Source organism: Dermacentor silvarum, chromosome 2, assembly GCF_013339745.2.
Source record: "Dermacentor silvarum isolate Dsil-2018 chromosome 2, BIME_Dsil_1.4, whole genome shotgun sequence".
Taxonomy (NCBI): domain Eukaryota; kingdom Metazoa; phylum Arthropoda; class Arachnida; order Ixodida; family Ixodidae; genus Dermacentor; species Dermacentor silvarum.
In genome coordinates this window covers 239268173-239288874 of record NC_051155.1, presented here as the reverse complement: position 1 = coordinate 239288874, position 20702 = coordinate 239268173, and the positions used below count along the sequence as shown (strand labels likewise).

The 20702-nt window shown below is 48.8% G+C and overlaps 1 protein-coding gene and 1 pseudogene across 1 annotated transcript; both read left to right on the top strand.

The window, feature by feature from the left end:
- The first annotated feature begins 3864 nt into the window (after positions 1 to 3864).
- On the top strand, positions 3865 to 15162 carry LOC119440763 (uncharacterized). The gene is made up of 2 exons (XM_037705643.2): positions 3865 to 3991; positions 14433 to 15162. Exons 1-2 carry the CDS (start codon positions 3916 to 3918, stop codon positions 15026 to 15028), a joined length of 672 nt encoding a protein of 223 aa, XP_037561571.1. The 5' UTR covers positions 3865 to 3915; the 3' UTR covers positions 15029 to 15162.
- A 1237-nt stretch (positions 15163 to 16399) lies between these two features.
- LOC119440762 (trichohyalin-like) lies at positions 16400 to 20405 on the top strand (annotated as a pseudogene).
- Positions 20406 to 20702: the final 297 nt, after the last annotated feature.

Here is a 20702-nt window from a genome sequence, read left to right as displayed (position 1 = left end):
GGCGAAACTGTGACATTTTTTTTTGTTAAGTCGACCCTCAGTCCGTAACGCGTTAACAAAAAACATCGTCACCTGGGTTGCCTAGCAACCACCTCTTGGAGCGGCGTGTGCTTCGCCTCCTCTCCGAGCCATGAGCATGTTGCCTTGACATGGGACGTTAAGGAGAGGGAAGGAGAGCATGCGCGCGGCGCGCGCTTTGCTCGGGAGAGAGAGAAAAAAATTACATCATCTCACCCTACGGGCAACCATGGTGGGATGCGAAAGCATCGCGGGGAGTGCTCTTCGAGTTTCCGTTTCGTTTCACTTGGCCACACAACCCAATGAAAGTAGAGTGAGAGAATGTATTGAGAAGAGAGGAGACGTTTGTACGGGGTTGTTGCGTCTTTATTTAGAGATCGTACGTGATTCCTAGCGTCCGAGTTTCTGCGGGTGGGTTTTGGCGTAGTCGAAAATGATCGACGCGTAGGTTCCACCCTGGGACTTGTGCACGGTTATGGCACTCGCTTGAACCAAGGGGAACTGCGTCCGTTTGCACGCCACACCGGTTTTACGGTCGAGCGTCAACGTGACATTACGTGGTTCTATGGTTACCCACGCCGCGTCAACTTCGTAACCCAGACGCCTGGCCTTGCTCACTGCGTGGATCGATAGAAGGTGAGCTGGAGCTTCCCTATCGCGGGACCGTCGAAGTGCAGCCACAGTCGCCTGGGGAAGTCTTCTTCTCCTCCCGCACCATCGACGCTTCGTTCGCAGAGTTTGAGCGTTCCCACTGCGCCGTTTACGAGACCGTCGATGACGTCTATGTTTGCACAGAGAGAGAATGACGGAAGCACAGCGAACGCGCGCTTTATACTGCGCCGCGACACTTGCGCCACCTACCAGCGTACCCTTAGAGAGAGAGTGAGAGATAGTTAAATGCAATGATTTGCTGCGCCGCACCTGTGGCGGAGAGGGGGAGAGGAGAGCGCACGCCTGCGTAGGACAGGGAGAGCTGCGCATGCGCAGTATGGGTGCGGACGCCGCAGAACGGACACTGCCCCGAGCATAAGATGCTCTCGCATCTAAAAATGAGAGGGAGAGAGATAAATTGTAGATGTACCAACGAGGCTACAGTGTACTATAACTAGTACACTGTAACGAGGCAACGCGCAGAGCTGCTCCCGACGCCATCCGCGTTTCCCCGTTTCCCAGCGTTCGCGCCGAACGCGCGCGGTGTCCGTGACCGCAGCAGGCGCCTCTGGCGGCGGCTCGGCAGGTTTCGACCAGCCACGCCCCGGAAAGTGTGGAGATGCAGCTTGGCCGTGACGTCACTGGGGAAAAAAAGCTCGGAGCCGCCGCGACGGCGGCAGAACTCTCGTTGACGCTGTGGCGGCTATGCCGAAAATTACAATATGAGACTCAATAACCCCTCTTAAATAAAATGCTTAAAGTAACTGCTTCATTTGCTATTTGTCTGTTACTATAACCCTACTTTGCGGTTATGTGCGTTTTTATTTTACCAACTTCGTAAAAAGATTAGCGCTCGTCGCTATTTCTTTGGCACAAAGACATCGTTACAAGATCGCATGTTTTGGTCTTTATCATTCAATACAACACTTGTCATCTTTTATTGCCCGGTTAATCCGGGACAGTTTTAAGAAGCACAGTCCTACAAGCTTAATTAAACGAGCTGCTGCACGGACATCGTCCCCTTTCACCGCCTGTCAACAAGAAGAAAAAAGCATAAAAGAAAGAAAGGAAACATCGTGGGTAACGGATGGAGCAGAACGAGTTTTCGGGCTGGGCTGCTTCGGTGCTTTATGTCTAAATAATGCGAAACTGTTTCGTTACATCAGCCAAGGCGAGCAGGCGAAGTGGAATTGTCACGTCAACCACGATCTCATTAACTCAGTCTGGCAGATCGATTATTCACGCCGCCTTATTTATTTATTTATTTATTTATTTATTTATTTATTTATTTATTTATTTATTTATTTATTTATTTATTTATTTATTTATTTATTTATTTATTTATTTATTTATTTATTTATTTATTTATTTATTTATTTACAGTATAGACTCGTGTAAGGACCACACTTTGTTTACACAGTTTTGACGAGGTGCGGCCCCTCGTTACAGGGCACCGAACCTCTTGGCCAAAATGGTGCTGGCACAGCCGGCCACTTGTGCACATCCCGGATGTACCGTAGCCGTATTTCTTGGCGTACCCAAGGCATATGCGACTGTACAGAGTTCCATCATTTATGGCCTGCTGGAAGAAGAGGGCGATGTTGGCTGCAGGCGGAACTCGCCTACTGGACATTGGAGTAATTTACGAAACTCCGTTCAAGTTATTTTCTTCCCTTTTTACCTACTGCCGACCGATTCATGGCCGATCTCCCGAAGAGTTTGAGTCATACGCATAGGCACCAAACCAAACCAAATCGGAGTGACGCACAGACCACAACCCGCACTCTGTGCTTGCGTTCCTCACGGAGATGACAATGCAGGTGGAATTATAGAGACGACGTTAAGAGACAGAAATATTCATCGTGACACTTTGCGCCAAAAAAACGGGGGCAAAGAAAGATACACGAGGACGAGCGCTTTCTACCAACTGGCGTTATTTTTTCGGGAACATCATACTTAAATACCATACCGATCTGAGCAAAACATTTCAGGATCTCATCTAGGGCGCACTCAGCAATCATGTGAATTGTATGCAATTTATAGATGATGATGATTATTATTATGATGATGATGATGGTGCAGCAGCAAAGAAATCTTTGCTTTAAAATTGGTCTTGTAGAGAACTGAGATAGCCGGATGATGATTCTGACAAAAACCGATTTCAGCAGCAGCACCAACAGCAAAGAAATTTTTGCTTTAAAATTGGTCTTGTAGAGAACTGACATAGTCGGATGATGATTCTGACAAAAACCAATTTCTCACTCGCTCTTTTAATGAACAGTGTGAAAGCAAGTATAACGGCATCGAATCTAGAGCGCAGTACACTCTCGAACACCCTATCAGGAAAGACATGATCAGTTGCATCTTCCAAACGAGACGTTGGCACATGTCCTTTTGGGCTGCATTTAACTATACAAGAGCCATCAGTTTTGCTTTCGCCATTTACGGGACCGGTTCAGTTTAATATTACACTGCATGTCTCCGGAATCAGACAAGTTTACTCAGTGAGAAAGCAAGCCAAGCCAAACCCCGAGTTAGTAGACAAAGAAAGATTCGCTTTACAAGCAAGTTTTGCTAGCGTGGGCCTGCAGTCTGTCACATAATTCCACGTCTTTGAAAAACGAAGCACGGCGACTCACCGTGTAAATGTCCATCGTTTCGAGAAACATATAATTCTACACATTCAGAAAGTGAGCGGTTGTCCAGGTCAAGGATTCTTGTACGCTATGCCGTGCATGCCCTGGCCAAGTTGTTTTAGAAGTCAGACGTATTAAGCAATAGAAAATGTGTATTGCTTCAGTAAATATTAGGGGGGTGATTGCATCGTCAATGACCATGTGCACTGATCAAGATCGTCTCCATCCTCCCTGTGTGATTATGATGATGATGACCTTAAAGTCTTTGGCACATACCCACTCACGGGTACTGGTCAAGATTTTCTATGTTTGCTCGACTTGTGTTTGCAGCTTCGCCGTCCTTGGCCGTCCTCTTGGCCTGCTACGACGGGAGTCATTGACGCTCTCGTGGGATCTGTGGCTCCGCGCGGCGTTCACGAACGCCTATACGTTTCACACTTGCGTACTATGGCATGTAAATGATCTACAGAGACTCGTCGGGCGGATAATCGGAAACGGGATGCGCGAAGAGGAAGACGATGCAACGGCCGCCGAGCACGAGCACGATTTGGCGGTTCGCCCAGTTCGCCACCAGGGGGTCGAGCTCTAGCGGGAGGGAGCGGCCGCCGCCATGAGCCACAAGAGCCCGCCGCTGCCGCCGGACCCCCGCGAGGACGGGTACGACTACCGGCTCGACGTCTCCATCGGTGAGCCATGCACGTTCAGTAGATGAGAAGGGCCGCACACCGGCCCAGTTGTTTACACCATCGTACTTCGCGCTTTCGGTAACGGCACGCGCCGTGTATCGCCAAGCAAACACATACTTGACGTCCCTGCTCTTAGCTTCTTATTTTATACTTCCCAGATCAACAAATAGAATGAAGCTCAGACAAGAAAGCGAGGGCGGTGAGCTCTGGAGAATTAAGTGACCATTTTTAGACAAAACAACGAAGTGTCTGCGACTATTGTTAGAGGGAAATTCACACGATGTCAGTGACACCGCGGAGAGGTGCTTAATATTCCGCCTATTGGCACCGTGTAGCCAATAAGCACCTTCACTGTGTGGTTTCCCTTCGTATCGTGCGCCATGAAGTAGTATTGCATGCAGTTTGTGCTCTCCGTGTATACTAAGGCAGGCGGCAAAACATGGCACATGGGAGACTGGAAGAAATGCCGTCGGCGACATGTAAAGCAGACGGACGACATTTTGGAGGAGAGAAGCGAGCAAGGGGGGATATATTTCGCAGTGTGGTACATTGGATTGTTATTTTTAAACTTCACTTACAAGCGCTGTCGCCTGCGCGGCTGATTACATGTTTGTACAACGCCAAAAAAAAAAAACTGTTCGTTCAAGGTGTGAAAAATTAAGAGTATACAAAGGAAACAACCTTCGTCAACTTATATAAAGCAAGCTCTCCATCTGTGGTATACATTGCTTTCGAATTTTGCTTTTGTTTCACTAGTTTCGCCATAATATTCTTCGAGAATGTTGGAATGCTGCAGTCCGTCGGTCAGACAAATACCGTCGGAGCTCAACAGCCAGTCGAATTTTTTTTCATCGCATATACATGCACTATTAGCACTCCAATACTCAAACTTCGTTTTAAATGTGATATGTCTTCCGTTGAAATATATATATATATATATATATATATATATATATATATATGTGTGTGTGTGTGTGTGTGTGTGTGTGTGTGTGTGTGTGTGTGTGTGTGTGTGTGTGTGTGTGTGTGTGTGTGTGTGTGTGTGTGTGTGTGTGTGTGTGTGTGTGTGTGTGTGTGTGTGTGTGTGTGTGTGTGTGTGTGTGTGTGTGTGTGTGTGTGTGTGTGTGTGTGTGTGTGTGTGTGTGTGTGTGTGTGTGTGTGTGTGTGTGTGTGTGTGTGTGTGTGTGTGTGTGTGTGTGTGTGTGTGTGTGTGTGTGTGTGTGTGTGTGTGTGTGAGATGTGAGTGAGTGAGTGAAGCCGCGCCGTGCGCGCCTTTTGCACATGTCTAGTAAACCTGCAATTGGAGCTAGTTGGCTATACATTGTCGCGGATCAACACGTTCTTCTGTAGCTTAAAAACGGTACAGAAAACCACTTCAAAAGTACACATGTCATTCTCCATCTTCGGAAGGGCGAGCTGTCACTGTCTATTGGTGTGCAGTGGAATGCCAGATACGTAGCCTGAAAATTGGATTTTAGACTACCGACAAAATCCCAGCGTGCATTTGGTTTCGGCTTCCAAAATCCCTAGCCAGCGGCCCTATTGCTTAGAATGTGCGTTTATGCGACGATGTTGGCAATGACTGCACGTAATATTTATCTGCGAAATGCGCGCCTACAAGCTGCCAATATCGAAGCCTTCGCCTGCGCTCGAACTTGCGTAAGCCCTGGACAGAATGCACTCACTGCAACAGAGTTCATCAACTCGTTTCGTGCTTGAAAAGCTTGACCGAAGGACGAAAGGGAACATCATAGTACACACTCAGGAAAATGACACCCTTGAGGGTGAATTGGATGTCGAAACACTCTTCCTGCACCTTTTTTTTTCTCAAGAACTTCTAAAATAGGTGTACTCGTTAGCAGTACAATCTTAGTGCATCCTTTCAGGGTGCTAAAAGGGTGTTATGGGCGAAACGTACACCTTACAGAATACAAGGGTACTCTGGCACTTCAACGTTTCACGCAAGTAAAAATTCACCGACGATTACGATACTCCCTAATTCGAATTTTGAGCGCAGCTGTTTAGGTGTTTTGAATTCGTGATATATTGTGACAAATAATTTCATTCTGAACGACAGGGTCCTCTCGGCGGTTGCGCTGAGCCTCTGCTCGGGCAGCTCGTTTAGCAGCAGTTGCAGACGAAGCATTTCCACCGGTCGTGTCGCTCATTGTTCAGAAAGCGTCAACACGGGAACGCGTGGCTCGCGCGGAGCGCATTCTCTGGCGGGGGCGGCGAAGGCCAAGTAGCGCATGCGCAGTTGGTCCTAAACCCACGCCAGCGCTTTGTTTCCACATATGGTATCGGTGGACGTGCTCGCAGCATGCCTGGTCGCCGCAATCAAGCACGTCTCGTGCGACACTCCGCCTTCCTCCTTACCCTTTCGTCACACACTCCTCCTCCGCTCTCCTCCTCGCAGTCTCTTCGCTCTCGCCGTCTTGCATCCCCAGCTGCGCTCCGCGTTCGCTCTTTCATCCTTCGCTGTGCTCGTTCGCGAGGTTACTCCAAGGGACGCCGACGCTCAATGCAGGAACGGGCACCTACGAGCTAGCTGCGCTCTAAAAGCCGCACTGGTTTCTTTCCCAGTGGTTTACAGCAAGACATTGTCAAGCACGTCATATGTTCACAGTAGGCTACGGATGCCATGCATCCTTCTGCTTCATGTATATTGCGTCCCCGCTGGTGAAGTTAGACAGTGCTTTTTTTTATTTTATTTCCTATCCTGCCTTTCGCTTTTCCCACTGGCCTCATAGTAGGGCGCCTCGATGCCAGCGCCGCCGTTCAGGGTGGTGCCAACCTTTGACCGCCCCCGCGCCGCCGCTTTCTCGCTGCGACGCCATATTGTGTCACAGCGAGCCGTTGCGATTGCTTGGTGCCGGTGCTGAGTTCGAGGCACAGTGCGCGCGGATGCTTCGCGGACGCTTCTACTTGCTAGACAGTGTTCAGCCGCATGACTGACAAGCTATCAAGTGCATCGTGTCGACATGACGGGCTGTTGTGTTCCCAAGTGCGCCGGATCGACGCGTAAAGGACTGCGTTGTTTTCGCTTCCCCCGGGACCCAGAGAGACGGAAGAGATAGGAAGCCCAAGTAAAGCGCGATCACTGGAAGGCAACGGATAACTCTTGCATTTGCGAGGTAAGTGTCAAGAATGTTTAGACTACCGCACCGTGTTTTTCATTTAAATAAGAAAGTATTCTCTGATCCTCGCTCACGTACCTACGTTCGCTCACGAACTAAGTAAGCACTGCACCGATGCTGCCTGAGTAGCGTATGGTTTGCGAGCGCGCGTCGCATAGGCTTTTTTCGTTTTGATGGGCGCAGTCTGTACCCTTATTTTAAGGAATGACGAAGATGCTTAGCCGCGAAATAGTCTTACATTAGCTACGAATCGTCACGTAAGCCACCTATTTTCCTTTTTCACGGGAAGCACACATCGTGTGTGTCTTTGTTTTTTTTTTTTTTCTTTTTTTTCGGTACTGGTTATTTGGGACTAAAGAACGCAGTGCTTCGTCTGGGGAGAGCGGCTGTTTTGTACGTGGTAAGCGAAACATTGTGATTTTCTCTGATTTCTCAGGAGATATCTTGCGGACCTCAGGGTGTTACGTTACATAGCTGATTTTTTAGACTTGTACATATTTGTAGCGTGGTGATCGTAAGCCGATGGTCATTCGTGCTCATTCCCGATCGTAGTGGGTACTGCGACGGTCTTTAAATGCCTGTGCACGGTATGCCCAGGTGTAGTAGAGTTAAGGGGCATCATGGGACCAAAATGTTTCGGCGCTTTCTGGCATGGTGTCTGTTGTAGCCTGTGCATTTCTTCGAAACGTGTGAAGCGAGGTAATACAGCATTGCTTCTGCTAAAATTTATTTTTAAGCACTGTAATGGGTTCTCTGTATTTACAAGGCAACTTTTCATATCAATAATCACTTTTGTTGTTTTACCTGTACTTAGAAACACTTTGAAGAGGACCAGTACGAGGGAAATCGACGGGATGGGCGCCGTCTGTTAAAGTCAACAGCCCTACATCATCATGGACTATATTTTCGAAGTGAAAAACATTGCTAATGTGTATTTGACTGTCTTAGTTTCATTTACGGTTTTTGTACGTGATATGTATGCAGTGTTGTTTATTTTTTCAATGTAGTTATCAGTGTTCTAATGGTTATTTATGAAATGTTCTGTACTCGCCATCGATGTGTTTGGCTGATGCGACGTATTCGATGGTAGCTGATGTATGTATTCTGGCTTGATATCTTGATTAATATTACCCGCGGTTGCGTTTTCTTGTTTGCATTCTTGTTTTCGATTTATATTGTGTGTAATAAGGTTGATGTACTCACTTGAACACCCCCCCCCCCCCCCCATGTAATGAATAAATAAAAAAAAAAACTCTCTCTATCCCGAATTGTGTGTCGAGCCTACCTTGCGAATTAATTTTTTTATCTCGTCTTTCAACATAACCTTCAGGCGCCACACAGTACATATAATTTTTCATGTACATATCTCTTTCATGATTGATTGTACTAGACATTATAAGTAAATGTATTTTGTGCATCGTTTGATTTCTTGTGTGTACTACGCAAGATTGACACAGACAAGTTACGTTACATTTTTCTCTACAGCACTAACTAAACCTTATTTTCTCATCGCAGTTATTTTTTACACCAGCTTAATCCTGTCAGCACACAGTTTTGTGGGCAAAAAAAAATTGCGCGTAGATATCGTCAAATAATTGCAACGAACGCGAAGAGCACGCGCAACGCAAGGGAAACTAACCGCCGTGCGCGAGTGGCTGGCTACGGTAAAGGAGGCGTGGCGTGTAAACCAAAATACAACAGCGAAAAAGAAAAACCTCCACTCACAGGGGGTCGCAAACCTTATATACCAAGCATCGAAGCGCAAAAAAAAAATAGTGCGTATTTTAAACATACACACGGCATATTAAATGTGATTGAATTAGGCAACTTGGGGCATGTTCCCGGCGCCATACATTTACGTCTTCGACCTTCGACGAGTTAACGGCTATTGGTTATAAAGATATGCAGATGGGACACCGATAAAAAAATCCTCATCAAGGCAAAGCACTTGGAAGCGCGCCGCGAGTAACACTTTATGAACGCAAGCGTAGCTGAGTCTCAGCTCGTGTGACACAATATGGCGGCGCCAGCGGGGTTGTCTCCACCCTGGACGGCGGCGCTGGGCATCGAGGCACCCTACCTCATAGCTGCTAGAGGTGTCACCGCGCGGTTCTTCTGTGCAGTAGCGACGGCGGAGTGGTCGACGTGCACGCGGCTGCTCGCTTATGCGAACGTGTGCTGTTTGTAGTCAGACCGAGACGGCATCACGGAAGTCGTATACTTAGCGAAACTTTTTTTAGGGCGAGTGGGCAGTTCTGTAAATTGGGAAAAGTGTCTGGGGAACTGGTCTGCCGCTTCAGACACGTTCACCAACATGTCGTGGCGCTACGCCCCGCAAAATATGGCGTTCAATTGGAATTTTATAGGGGTAGCCAGCCGTATAGCATATGCAGTAAACAGTAGGGCTGCGATAGAAAGTAGATAAAGTTCGGCGTTGGGATTTTTTGGTGTTCTCACGCGCTACAGAATGTAATCTGTTCTTTGTCAGTAAACAGTGACACACGCTACAGGTTTTGCACAGTTCACGCACAAATGTACACTAAGTGCATAATGTGTTCCCAATTTTTATATAGGGATCTGTGTGGGAAAGGTCAAGCCGTACCGGTACAACCTTTTTCGCTGAGTCTGAAATGGCGGTCTTGGTTTGTCACACATGTTTCTAAGAAATTGTAAGCCGTTTCATGTTCCTTGTGGATACAATTGATCCGTTTTTACGTACAATTATTCAGGTAAGACTTGGTAGAGCTTATCCTTGTTTCGTTGTCACCTCTGATAACATGAGTGGGGCTGTCAGTGGCTATTTAAAAGTAGTGGGCGCATGAAACTTATTGTTAGCACGTTTTTCATGTGAATATTTAGCGGAAGTTTAACGGGAAAAGTTATATAAAGACCTTGTTGACCTTGTTCTTCCAGTTGCACTCTACAGAAGCTTGTATAATGTTGGATCTGGTCAAAATGTATTGGGGGAGAGTCAAACGAATAGTTGTACCATCTGGCTCCAAATAATTTTTCTTTAAGCTCCATACAGGTACACTCGCGGTGATAACAAGAATGCAAGAAAGGGGACTATCCGTACAGTGGGGAACGGACTACTTCATATCTCGAAAACCTGAAGCAATAGATCATGTTCTCCTGGATTGCAAGGAAAGAGCGTTCTTTTGGGGACATTCTTCAAAGAACTCTGAAAAAAAGAAAGATCTGCCTCTAGATGGCTACGGGATCAGGTTCTTTTCGGTGCACAATGACGACGACCGAGCGCCTTATCATGCTGTAATGCTGCTACGTCTTCATAGCCTATAGGGGAAAAAAACACATCAATGTACAGCCTATTCGGGAGTATTTTCGCCAAATGATCACAAAGTTTGTGGAAGAGTGTAAAGTAAAAGACCCAGTACCCGAGTGCTCAAAGATTTGAGTCACTTACGTGCATGAAAGAGTTATATATATATATATATATATATATATATATATATATATATATATATATATATATATATATATATATATATATATATATATATATATATATATATATATAGCTTTATGTCAGCCTATATTACGCTGCCACTCCTACTGTGACCTATTAGCTTCTCTACCTGGCTCTGTGTGTATCGGGTGTGTTCAGATAAGGGCAGACTTAGGAGGGTTCCGACTATTTTTTGTTTTTGTTTTCAGCAAAAGTTTTATATGAGGTGGGTAAATGAAAGGAATCAGCCCTTGTATTGCGAGATGCAGCGCGGATTTCCAGAAACAAAATTGTAATTCACAAAACGTGGAGAAGAGCATTTGTGGGACTTGCAGATTTTTCAAGACTTGAAGACATATCACTCCAAAACTAAAACATTGTACACCACCAAACTTTTTTTTATTTTAATTCATTACAACTACTGGCCGACGGAAACTTATACTTGCCGCCCACAGTATTTTTCGAAAAATGTCCAAACATCGATTTTTGAGCAAGCGCCTCTCACTGACCCCGTGATTAGTGACTTTGTGGTGCCATTTTATCTAGGGTGACGAAGCCGAAAAATTTTGAAAATCTTTCAAATAGCTTCTTGCAAATTAACGCAAGATATGTGCAGCTATACATTACGTATTTATTTCGTAATGAAATCCCGAAAACGCCAAAATTGCAAGTTTGTGTGTGCGTGCGTGCGTGCTACGGCAAGGGGAGCGAATGACTCGACTTTTCGTTGGTTACAACTATTTGAAGCAAACAAATGAAGTCAGATGAAGCATATATGGGAAATTTACTGTAATTTGTAATTGAAAATTGACTAGGAAGAAAAAAAGATCCATCGACGAATACGATACACCCTAATGCGCAATTTGAGCGCAGCCCTGTACGTGTTCTCATTTCACGATATATTGGCTGGCGCGGACAATCTGTCTCGTGCGGCACGTTCCAAACGGAGCGAAGTGTGGCGCGACTGCTTCGCTAATCCGGAGATCGCGAGAGGCAGAGCGTGACTGACGCGTGGGCGCGATTGACAGCAGCCACCGCAGACAGACCTCCGCTCATGCAGCGCTTTGGCGAACAGACGACGCGTAGAGTGCCTCGATGCGCGCGCCCCCGCGAACGGAGCGGAGGCGAGCGAGCGTATCGAGACACCCTAATGACGCGCGCTACTCTGGCGCCATCTCGTAGGCATCGTCGCCATAGCCCATCTTGCGCGGCACTACGTTTTTCTTCTCACGCTTTCGCCATACCCTCCTTCCCCGTGTTCCGCCTCCTCCTCACGCTATCTTTGCTCTCGCCGTCTTTCATCCCCCCGCTGCGCTTCGCGTTCGCTCTCTCGCTGTGCTCGTTGCTCGGTAACGACGCCGACGCTCGCCGCAGGAACGGGCGCCTAAGAGCTGCGCTCTAAGAAACACAACTTGCCGCAGGTGAAAACAAACCCACACCTTCCGCATAACGCGCGCTGTGCTTTACCATTAGGCTACCGCGGCCGCCGTACCGCCGTTAAACTTTTCTCTGGTATTTGTGTATGTGCACAAGTCCAGCCCTGGGAGTGTTAGCCTGCGCCACTCACTGCATGGCCGTGGTTCAATGGCTCAGTGGCCATGGCGTTTTGGTATTATAAACACGAATTCGCGGGCTCAGTCGAATCCCGGCTGTGGCGTCCGCATTGTAATGGGTGCGGAACGCAAAGGCGCTCGCGTACTTGGTTGGAATTCGGAAGCCTCCGCTACAGCGTTCCTCATAGCCTGAATTTTGCTTTATGACATTAAACTCGACAATTTGATTTTTGATATCCTGCATCCAGAGAAGCCTAATATACAGAATTTGCCCACGAAACATTTTGCTGCTTTGGACTACATTGGTAGGACCCTCGCAGGTTGCTTGCGTTGGCTTGCTTTGAAAGGGCCATCAGCTTTTGGGCCAGGCCAACCAACTATAGGTGGTCATCCATAATGTCGGCGGCGTTTTGGCACCCCCGTAATGCCATGTTTTGCCGCCTGGCCTAACTACACGGAGAGCACAAACTGCAGTACCACGTACTAAACGGCACACGAGACCAGTGGAAGGCCCCGAAAGCGGAGGCACCGTTTTGCGCGCAGAGATTGGGCACGCCAAACAGACAGAACCTTTCACGACCACGACAGCCGATCTGAGGCGAGGGTCACCACAATAAATAAGCCGATAGCTTCTATGCAAGAATGCCCATTGTGTAGAATCCACGTAGACCTTCGTATTTTGAGCACCCAATTTTTAGTATTTTTGATGAAGACGGTAATGGCGTGCACATGGATTTAATTACTGTGTAAGGAAAGCCTTCATTCGTTAGCGCAGGAAGATTTTCAAGCCGATGCTTCCACACTTTTATTGCGATAACAATTATATGGACACTCCAAGGGAATTATCGCCGACGGCGTCAGCGTTGCTGCATGTGAGGCTCCGTATGTATTTAGATATATATGCTGTATGTCATGCCATGCTATATGCCATGCTGTATATGCGGGTTATATTGCTACACTATTCTATCTCTAAAGTTGCTCATACCAGCGAGGTCTTACATTCCTGACCAAATTATTCCTCAGAATTTTGAGAACGGCAGCCCACAAACAAATGTTACGAAACATAACACTTACATCGGATGCCTTTTATCTTAAATATGCTCAGACCTGAGGCTCAAACCTGAAAGTGATGTAATTTTACTGGCGCGGCTCTATACAGTGACGTCTGCGCGATGTCATTGAAGGCCCCAAACGGTGTGGTAAAGCCTTTTAATGGTGCCAGACATTTTGGCGCACCCGCGTATATCGCGTCCGCGTTACAACAACGTCTGCATGAGACGTTCAAGCGCAACGCTAAACGTTGCTACCGCCGTAAGTGCTTCGCCTTTTTTTAGGCTGCACTATCTCCGGGGTCAGCCCACGAAAGAGATTTGAAACATACTCGCTATGGAAAAGTAGTGGCAAGTCGCTGAGAAAGGCTCTATATTTTTAATAAACAAACATAAATGAGATTGTCCGACGGCAGAATTCGAACAAAGCCATCCCTAGCTCGTTCACCTATAACCATTAGGCCACGAGCACATGCCTCAATAAACGGAACAGGACATCTTTAAGAAATTCCCACGTACAAGCCTGCGCGTTGAGACGTTTGGCGCGTTTTATGAACACTCCACGCGATTTTTCGCCGTCACTAGTAATTACGCATAAAAATACTGATTTCTTTAGTTTTAATGTGTTTTCAGAAGAACATTTAGTCACATTATTTGTACGAATTTCCTTTGCGTCAGAATTTGAACGCCAGTTGGCGAAATAAGTATATGCGAATTCGTGTTCCAATCGCAGAGACCGGTGCACAGAAATAGCTGTATTCTAAGACCTCAGGTTAGACAACTTACCTTGCTGGAACGAATTGTAACACAGCCTACGCAGATTATGCAGACCATGCAGACCCTGTCAGCTTGTACCATCGTTTTCTCACACGTAGCCAAGGTACGGTACGTGGCTAGAACAGTACCTACTGGTGTGTGGTTTCCGCAGCGAAGCACCGCGTACGTCCATCACATCGCGTAATCATGTGATTTTTTGCCAACACGCCCGACCGGAAAGAAATTTACTGTGTGATCAGTGTAACTGTGTGTTTTACTACGTCACTGCTATGACGAACAAGAAGCTATAACTAAATAAGACCCGTGTACTGAGAGGCTGGAAGGCGGCGTTGCAAGCAACAAGACTCGCACATTTCGAATGTATAATATCGCGTGTGAAGCAGAGCTCCAGCTCATTGACGTGAGATGCGCGTGCATTTGGCGGCGGCAAAAAACGAAGGCGGCGTCTTTTCTGTGCAGGAGATAAGAAGGACGACCGCTTCTGGGGTGAGGAGATCGTCAAACCAAGCCGGAAACTATCTTTCGAGCGCGACATCCGGGTGCAGGAGTTCGAGAAGGAGCGCAGCTCGAGCGAGGTGCGCAAGCTGGTGCGCTCGCCCGATACGAAGGCGCGCGCCGCCGAACCATCACTCGACAGCAGTGGTTCGGTATCGCAGAAGAGTCGGAGAAGCCGCCACAGAAAGAGGCACAAGCGAAAGTCCAGAAGGAAGAGGAAAAAGAAGAAGAAGAAGAGGCGCAGCAGGGATGACGACAGCACAACGGCGACAACCGGGGAGACGACACAGTCCAGAAAGGATCAGTCCTCGGGTGCTTCGCTGTCACAGTTACTGCCTTCAGCCGTAGCCAACTTCTTCACAGTGGATCCGGCAGCGAGCCCGCCTATGGACGAGAGAGCCATGGATGCAGCTGCCATCGGCGAACCTGCGGGTGTCATGCAGCCGACAGATGTTACCACCGCAGAGACGTTGCCGCCAAAGAGGAAGCGGAAAAAAACACCGCCGGTCCTCGCGCGAAGGGGACGCGGCCACTTTCTGGCCGCCGGCCAGCGGCGGTGAAGCGATGGCGACGGGTTCCCCCGACTCGTCTACCCAGCAGTGGACACCTGACACAGCAGACCGGCAAGGAGACCACAGACAGCAGCGGTACCCTGTACAAGCAGCGTACGACCAACAAGCACGTGACACTGCTGCCTACACAGCCGCTCTGCAGCAGTACCAGCACGCGCAGAACCTGCAACGGTGGGAAGTCGAACATTTGAATCGCCTTTACCAACAAACGCAGCAAGTGCACAGTCAGCTGGATGTGGCTAGACAGCAAGCTCAAGGTGCTCACGGCACACCTGCACAATTCAACGCTGCTGACTTGGAGAAAAGACGGGAGGCTCGCGAGAGGTGTCACGAACTGGAAAAAGCGTACGAAATGGAGCAAGCTGCGCAGATAAGAAAGATTCAAGAATCTGCTGATGATCAGAAAACACAAGAGGCTCGCGAGAGGTGTCACCAAATGGAGAGAGCGTACGAAATAGAGCAAGCTGCGCAGCTAAGAAAGATGAAAGAAATTGATAACCAGAAAGCACGAGATGCTCGCGAGAGATGTCACGAGATGGAGCGAGCTTACGAAATGGAGCAAGCTGCGCAGCTAAAAAAGATGAGAGAAGCCGTTGATGAGCAGAAAGCGCGAGAGGCTCGCGAGAGGTGTCACGAGATGGAGAGAGCGTACGAAATGGAGCAAGCTGCGCAGCTAAAAAAGATGAAAGAAGCCGCTGATGAGCAGAAAGCGCGAGAGGCTCGCGAGAGGTGTCACGAGATGGAGAGAGCGTACGAAATGGAGCAAGCTGCGCAGCTAAAAAAGTTGAGAGAAGCCCCTGATGAGCAGAAAGCGCGAGAGGCTCGCGAGAGGTGTCGTGAGATGGAGAGAGCGTACGAAATGGAGCAAGCTGCGCAGCTAAAAAAGATGAGAGAAGCCACTGATGAGCAGAAAGCGCGAGAGGCTCGCGAGAGGTGTCACGAGATGGAGAGAGCGTACGAAATGGAGCAGGCTGTGCAGCTAAGAAAAATTCGGGAAGAACAGAAAGAAGAGCGGCGAAGAAGACGAGAGGCCCGCGCAAGATGTCACGAAATGGAGAAAGCATACGAACTGGAACAAGCAGCACAGTTGAAGATGCTACGAGAACAAAGGCAAGAAGCAGATAATTTCCGGCGAGAGGAAGATTTGGAACGCGAAAGGTACCAAAGAGCCCAGCAAATGGAGAAGGCATACGAACAAGAGCAACATGGAACGCTAGAAATGTTGCGGAAGAAGCATCAGACGAGGCAATTCAACAGCAATACCAAAAGGAACAAGAAGCTGAGCGCCAGAGGTACCAAAGAGCGCAGCAGATGGAGAAGGCGTACGAAAAGGAAGAAAGAGCCCATTTGTGGGGAATGATGCAGCAGAAACAGCCGGCACAGCCACTTAGTCAAAAAGAAGAAGAAGAGGAACGTCAGAGGTACCAAAGAGCGCAGCAGATGGAGAAGGCGTACGAAAGGGAACAGAAAGCCCATTTGTGGGGAACGATGCAGCAGAAACAGCCGGCACAGCCACTTAGTCAAAAAGAAGAAGAAGAGGAACGTCAGAGGTACCAAAGAGCGCAGCAGATGGAGAAGGCGTATGAAAGGGAACAGAAAGCCCATTTGTGGGGAACGATGCAGCAGAAACAGCCGGCACAGCCACTTAGTCAAAAAGAAGAAGAAGAGGAACGTCAGAGGTACCAAAGAGCGCAGCAGATGGAGAAGGCGTATGAAAGGGAACAGAAAGCCCATTTGTGGGGAACGATGCAGCAGAAACAGCCGGCACAGCCACTTAGTCAAAAAGAAGAAGAAGAAGAACGTCAGAGGTACCAAAGAGCGCAGCAGATGGAGAAGGCGTACGAAAGGGAACAGAAAGCCCATTTGTGGGGAACGATGCAGCAGAAACAGCCGGCACAGCCACTTAGTCAAAAAGAAGAAGAAGAGGAACGTCAGAGGTACCAAAGAGCGCAGCAGATGGAGAAGGCGTATGAAAGGGAACAGAAAGCCCATTTGTGGGGAACGATGCAGCAGAAACAGCCGGCACAGCCACTTAGTCAAAAAGAAGAAGAGGAGGAACGCCAGAGGTACCAAAGAGCGCAGCAGATGGAGAAGGCATACGAAAGGGAACAGAAAGCCCATTTGTGGGGAACGATGCAGCAGAAACAGCCGGCACAGCCACTTAGTCAAAAAGAAGAAGAAGAAGAACGTCAGAGGTACCAAAGAGCGCAGCAGATGGAGAAGGCGTACGAAAGGGAACAGAAAGCCCATTTGTGGGGAACGATGCAGCAGAAACAGCCGGCACAGCCACTTAGTCAAAAAGAAGAAGAAGAGGAACGTCAGAGGTACCAAAGAGCGCAGCAGATGGAGAAGGCGTATGAAAGGGAACAGAAAGCCCATTGTGGGGAACGATGCAGCAGAAACAGCCGGCACAGCCACTTAGTCAAAAAGAAGAAGAGGAGGAACGCCAGAGGTACCAAAGAGCGCAGCAGATGGAGAAGGCATACGAAAGGGAACAGAAAGCCCATTTGTGGGGAACGATGCAGCAGAAACAGCCGGCACAGTCACTTAGTCAAAAAGAAGCAGAAGAGGAACGCCAGAGGTACCAAAGAGCGCAGCAGATGGAGAAAGCATACGAAAAGGAACAGAAGGCCCATTTGTGGGGAATGACGCAGCAAAAACAGCCAGCACAACCACAAGAGGTGGAGCTCCACACGCACCAAAGAGCGGAACAGTTAGACAAGGGGGAAGAACAAAAGGCTCAGGTGGGTCCAGTGGCGCGGGAAGATCAGCCAGTACAACAGCCGTACCAACAAGAACAAGCAGAACACTTACGATGCCAGACCGCTGTACAGCTTCAGAAAGAAGAGAGGGCTAGATCTGATCCAATTTCGCGGGACTCACTCAGTCACCAGACAGACCAACAAAGGCAGGACTATCAGAAAGGCTTGGAAACAATGCAGGAACACGTGGCAAGAAAGGAGGTGGTACAACAATTGCAACAATTTGAGAAAATGTGTGAAGCAATGCATGAGCAGTCAGCGAAGATGCCTGAACTAGATTTGAAAAGTCAACAGAAAGCAGAGGTGTTCGCCGTTGAGCGCAAACCAACCTTGACATTATTTACCCCTCCCGGATTCGGACCTGTCGGTTCGCACCTCAAGATAAAAACAAAGATAAAAATAGACACTGCGCCGCTGAGCCCGGAAAATGTGGAATCTGTTGAAGAAACAGTTATTCTTGACGACTACCTCAATGGAAACGAGGCTGGCGCATTCGGCCAAGAGAGCTTCGAAGGACATCAGAGGGGACTCACGACAGCTCCACCCGTCGTCACCATCGTCGAAAAACCCACCATTCATGAAGTTGAAGCTACAGAAGAAGCAGTGGTATCCAACGTCACGCTGATCATCAATCCAGCACCATCAAACATTACTCAAGTAATCGAGCAACCGATAATAGAACAGCCGAAAAGCGAAGTCTTGAATCTCCTTGCGACTGCGCTCGGTATCGGTGCTGACAACTTCCATCAGGACGAGATCACGGGACAGGAGGCGTCGTCGACGAACACGTTGTTATTTGGCGAAGTGGACACCCTGTATGAGGACACGTCCACTATGCCTGCGCCATCCAAGTACACCGAAGCACCAGGGCCTCAAACAGTAGTTGAAATAGTCCAGGACTGTTTCCAAGTCATGGATGACGTAATTAAAACCGAAGTATGCTCAACACAGGCTACATACACCGACGTACAAGGAGCTGAAACTGTAGTGAGAATGGTCAACGACTGCTTTCAAGTAATGGACAATGTAGTTCAAAGCGAGCCATGCACGCCCCCTAAGATAAATACAATGCGTAAGAGATCGGCCTCACCCAGGCTCTCTACAGCTGAGACAAACTCGAGATCTTCTGCAAAATCTGCCCGTCACAGATTGGTAAGCGAGAATAAAAGGTCTCGAGGCGCCAGGAGGCCCTCGAGATCTCGAAAGCCCACATCCGCCGGTTCTGTGCCTTCAGGGAAGTCTCGAATGTCAAATTTCGATTCCTCAGAACCATGGACCAAGAGGGGCTCGCAACTGTCCGAAGACTCTGACTCACGGCGCCTTCCTTCATTTCCAGGTCTCAACGCAAGAGTTGAAGTAGCTGTCAACAGGCCTGATTTTATCGGCTTAGTCAACAGGCCGGACGTCGTTCGCCTGCGTTCTACCTGTCTGTTACTAGAGTCAGTAACGGGACTTGTTCAAGACACCGTGAACAAAGATTTCGCCAGTGCGAAAGCTAACATTCTAAGCGCAGGCGACCCGCTCAGGACAACTGTTGCTGCGTATGTCGTGGAAGATGACGACGCAAAGAAAAAGAAAAGGCGTAAGAAAAAAAAGAAACGCTCCAAGAAGAAAAAACGAAAAAAGAAAAAGAAGTCTAAGAAGAAAAAGAAGAAGAAAAGGTCAAAAAAGAAGAAGAAAAAGAAAAAGAAGAAGAAAACGAAAAAGAAGTCGAAGAAGAAGAAGAAGTCGAAGAAAAAGAAGTCCAAAAAGAAGAAAACGAAAAAGAAGAAAAAGAGTGACGAGAGCAGTACATCACCATCGTCGACATCTAGTCCGTCGTCCTCAATCGAAAAAGTCGGCGACGGAAAGACTCCGTCTCCTACAACCTCCAAAGCTACAACAGGCACTGCAAAACCCATGGCTAGAGTTAGTGTGACGGCGTCTTCAAGAAGTTCTAAATCGACACAGACAGACGACCTGTTGAGAGGTTCAAGACAACGCATACAGCGAGAGGCTTACCTTCCACCGGCAGGCGAAGGGCGCGACGCCGTAGACGCCGAAGCAGGACATATTCCGACACATCAGACAGCAGCGTCGTCTCGCAGAAGTACCGCATTGTCACCCATGTGGTTCTCGGCGATGGCAGCTCGGCAGCCCGCCTGAGCGGCAGCGGTTCAGAGAGGGTCTACCAGCTACCGAAGCCACGGAGCAAGTCCAAGTCTCGTTCGAAGTCCAGGCAGCGGATGGCGGCCCAGCAGCATTTGGCATCTCCCTCACCGCTCGAAACACGTGGCAGGGTCCAGCGCACGTCTTCCCAGTGCTCCAACTGCGACGGCACCACCACTCCACCCATGGTGGTCCAACGGCCCATCATCATCGAGGCACCGACCATTCCATCGCCGCCGCCTCCTAAGCGAGACGAGAGGCTGGGCGACGACGATCGGCACGACCGACGACAGCGACGGAGACGCCATCACCGCTCCTCGGGCTCCCGGTCGTCGCGAAGCCGGCGAAGCTCGTCGGATAGCACGTCAACCGAGCCACGCCGTCGCCGCCGCCACCGCCGCCGACGTCCACCGCCGATCGCACGAAGGGCGACCACGCCGCTACTACGTGGATGACCCCGAGATCCCAGGCAGGCCCGGTCGGCCCATGTACGCAAGCCCTCCGCCTTACTACTATGGCGAGCCCATGGGTGGACCGGCTCCCTACATGCGGCGCCGGGCGCGGTCCTTCGAGCGTGTCCCGCCACGTTTCCCACGCTACGTGGCAGGCTACGGGCCGCCGGTTATGCCCGACATGCCGCCCGTGCCATTCGAGTCGAGCGCTGAAGCTGTTCCGCCGATGTCCATGATGATCACTAACAACATGATGCAGCCATCGCCAATGGCGACACCACAATCACCGCTTGCTTCGCG